This window comes from Nothoprocta perdicaria, unplaced genomic scaffold (genome assembly GCF_003342845.1).
Source record: "Nothoprocta perdicaria isolate Ctin4 unplaced genomic scaffold, notPer1 scaffold_112, whole genome shotgun sequence".
NCBI lineage: Eukaryota > Metazoa > Chordata > Aves > Tinamiformes > Tinamidae > Nothoprocta > Nothoprocta perdicaria.
This window is the reverse complement of record NW_020454228.1, coordinates 1,066,596-1,069,202: the sequence shown is the minus strand read 5'-3', so window position 1 is coordinate 1,069,202 and position 2,607 is coordinate 1,066,596. Positions and strand designations below refer to the sequence as shown.

The window sequence follows — 2,607 nt, the reverse complement described above, 5'->3', positions numbered from 1 at the left end:
CAATTTTTTTTTTTTTTTTTTAAACTAATGGACTTTAAATAGCTGCAATCCAGTATCTTATTTAGTCAATCTAAAGCATGCGTGACAGCAGGACGGGGAACAAAYGGAGCTGCAAGGCTGCATGCAAGGACAGCAGAAGCCGAGCAACACACACAGCTCCCTCTACACCAGCACCGAGCTCCTGATCCTGCAAAGCACTGACTGCCCAGCCCGCCTGGCATTTTTCCAACAGCAAAAGAATTTTTTGATCCAAGTTATAGAGCAAACAGGAGCACAAGATATGTCATAAAATCCTTCAAAACGTCTGAAAATCAACACAGTAGTTACGGTTAAATTAAGTATAGTCCAATGGATAGGAGCAAGCATGACATATAAACTTCCTTTCCTGTCAAACTTAAAATGCACTTCAAAATTCAATGTCATGCACACACCTTACACACATAGGAAGACTATCACTATGGGGGCTAAGGAAAATGCAAAGGTGAATTCTGAAGATACGCTGAAATTATGAAGATACAAGAGAGAAGCAACACAATAAACGAAACACTAATGTCAAAACTAATGATTTGAACAACGACAAAAAAAAAAAATCAGGAAGAAATTTTCAACAAGTGTTGTTACAGCAAACACAGTCAATAGCAGCTCAAGAAACCAGAGGCATTTGGATTTATGATGAAGAGTATGTTTACAACTACCCTGCACAGACACACTTTAAGTAAAAAGATTAAATATAYGCATATATATTTCTTTAATAACAAAGATGATTCTCAAAAACACTGCAGTGCCCAGAGCTGGAAGAGAAGCAGGGCAGCCCCTGMCACCAGCTTTCAAGTGGCATCAAGCTCACACTCAGCTCAACAGCAAGCGCCGCGGCTGCTCAGGGCAAGGAAAATTCTTCCCCCGTGTAATACGACAAACAGACGTACCAGCTACAACTAGCACGTTTCCAAAAGAGAAAATCTCCTGTCAATTTTAAATGTGCATAGCCCTATCGTCCATTACTGATATTTTTAGCAACACTTGTAAAAGTTTTTCTTTTTTTTTTTTTTWWWAAAAAAGGTATTTTTTTCGGGAACCCCCCATCCTTGCCGACAAGGTTGTTTCTGAGGCCTATTTAAATACCGCCCGTCCAATTTACCCGCCGGTCCCGGCCGGCACGGGGCACCCCGGCCGCCAACCTCGAGCTCGGCCGCCCGCGAGGGGCAGCCGCGCTGCGGGCACCGCGCTCGCCGCTCCCGCAGGAGCCACGACTCCCTCCCGCCAACCGCCCCGCGCGACCGTTAGGGCCGTTGGGCCGCCGCGGCCCCGCCGCTCACCGTCCTCCCCGCCGCGGCGGCGGTGGCGGCCGGGCCCTGCAGCACCCGCGACAGCGCGGCCAGCAGCATCTTGCGCATGGAGCGGCGGGAGGGAGGCAGGAAGGGAGGGATGAAAGCAGGAARGGAAGAGAAGGAAGGAGGAGCAGCGAAGGCCCCGCGCCCACCGCCGTCCTCGCTCTCCTTGGGGCGCCGCGCAGTGACGGCGCCRACGGGCGCCCTGCCCTGCCCTGCGCGTCGCGCATGCGCGGGGCGGCTGCGCCTGCAGCGACCGTTAACGGCCGCGCGGGGAGGCCAACGGCAGCGGGGCTCCTGCTACGGCCCGGTCATGGGTGTTTGTGCTTGTCACCTCTTCACCAGCTCTCRCTTTCCCCAGGGCTAGTTACTTGTCACATATGTGGCCTACCCAGAATAGGCTGCAGCACAAGGTCGTATTTGCTTGTGTTTGCTTCATGTTTTATCTGGGCATTTTGAGAGTCTATTACATGTGTAAAGTAGCTCATATGTTTCAACAGTTTAGTTTCAGTGGCATCTCTGCCCAGGCAAATGCGAAGCAAAATAAGATTTAACCTTAATGCTGAAGAGTCCTCTCACCATATTAGTACCTCATATCTCCTGAACTCCCTGATTCCCCCCCTACACACACACACTTCCATGCTCATGCTCAGGTTACATGTCCAATTGCAGTGACCAGAGCCCAAACCAGCACTGAGCTGGGAATTGTTCCAGACAAAAAGTAACACCTTCAAAACACAGAAGAGTTCACTTATTTGCACCAGAAATGCTTATGTCTGCCGAGCGCTCAGGATTGCATAGGGCTCCGTGCGCTTGGGGCACAAGTGGGTGCTTGTGGCATGGCCTCAATACACCCACAGAGAGGGCAGAAAGCTGGCGTCTGCTTCCAGAACAGCTGCAGCTGGGTTCCTACGGCACCGTCCACATCCTTCCTTGGCTTCCAACAGTTTAATTGTGCAGTACACTCCAGAGGCCAATGTGGTTTCTTCCATGTCTTCTCCTTAATGCAAAATACTGGAYAGGAAGACATTCAGGTCTCTTATARACAGATGTTAYGGAAATACCTAACACTTTAAGCATTTGGCTGGTGGTTGATTAGAAGAAGAAACACAGATTTGGTACGTTTACAGGCTGAAATATAAAAGAAGCGGTATAAAGTTACCACTTTTCACATCTAGGGAAGGAAAATTATTTTAAAGTATTTGAAAGTTATTTSTCTTTTGCTAGCACCAAATCGAGTAGACAGCTTGTGCTGTTCTCATTTCATTTTCARTTTATC

At 48.7% G+C, this 2,607-nt stretch overlaps 1 protein-coding gene across 2 annotated transcripts in view; it reads right to left on the bottom strand.

Moving 5' to 3' along the window:
• PDHA1 (pyruvate dehydrogenase E1 alpha 1 subunit) overlaps nt 1-1,459 on the bottom strand; it is a 13,198-nt gene extending 11,739 nt beyond the window's left edge. Inside the window, exon 1 of one of the 2 annotated variants that reach the window (XM_026052116.1) lies at nt 1,317-1,459. In XM_026052116.1, coding sequence (XP_025907901.1) covers nt 1,317-1,394 — 78 coding nt within the window. In that variant the 5' untranslated portion in view covers nt 1,395-1,459. The remainder of the gene's footprint in view (nt 1-1,316) is intronic. The other variant, XM_026052123.1, reaches the window with a different exon arrangement.
• Between the last annotated feature and the right edge of the window lie 1,148 nt (nt 1,460-2,607).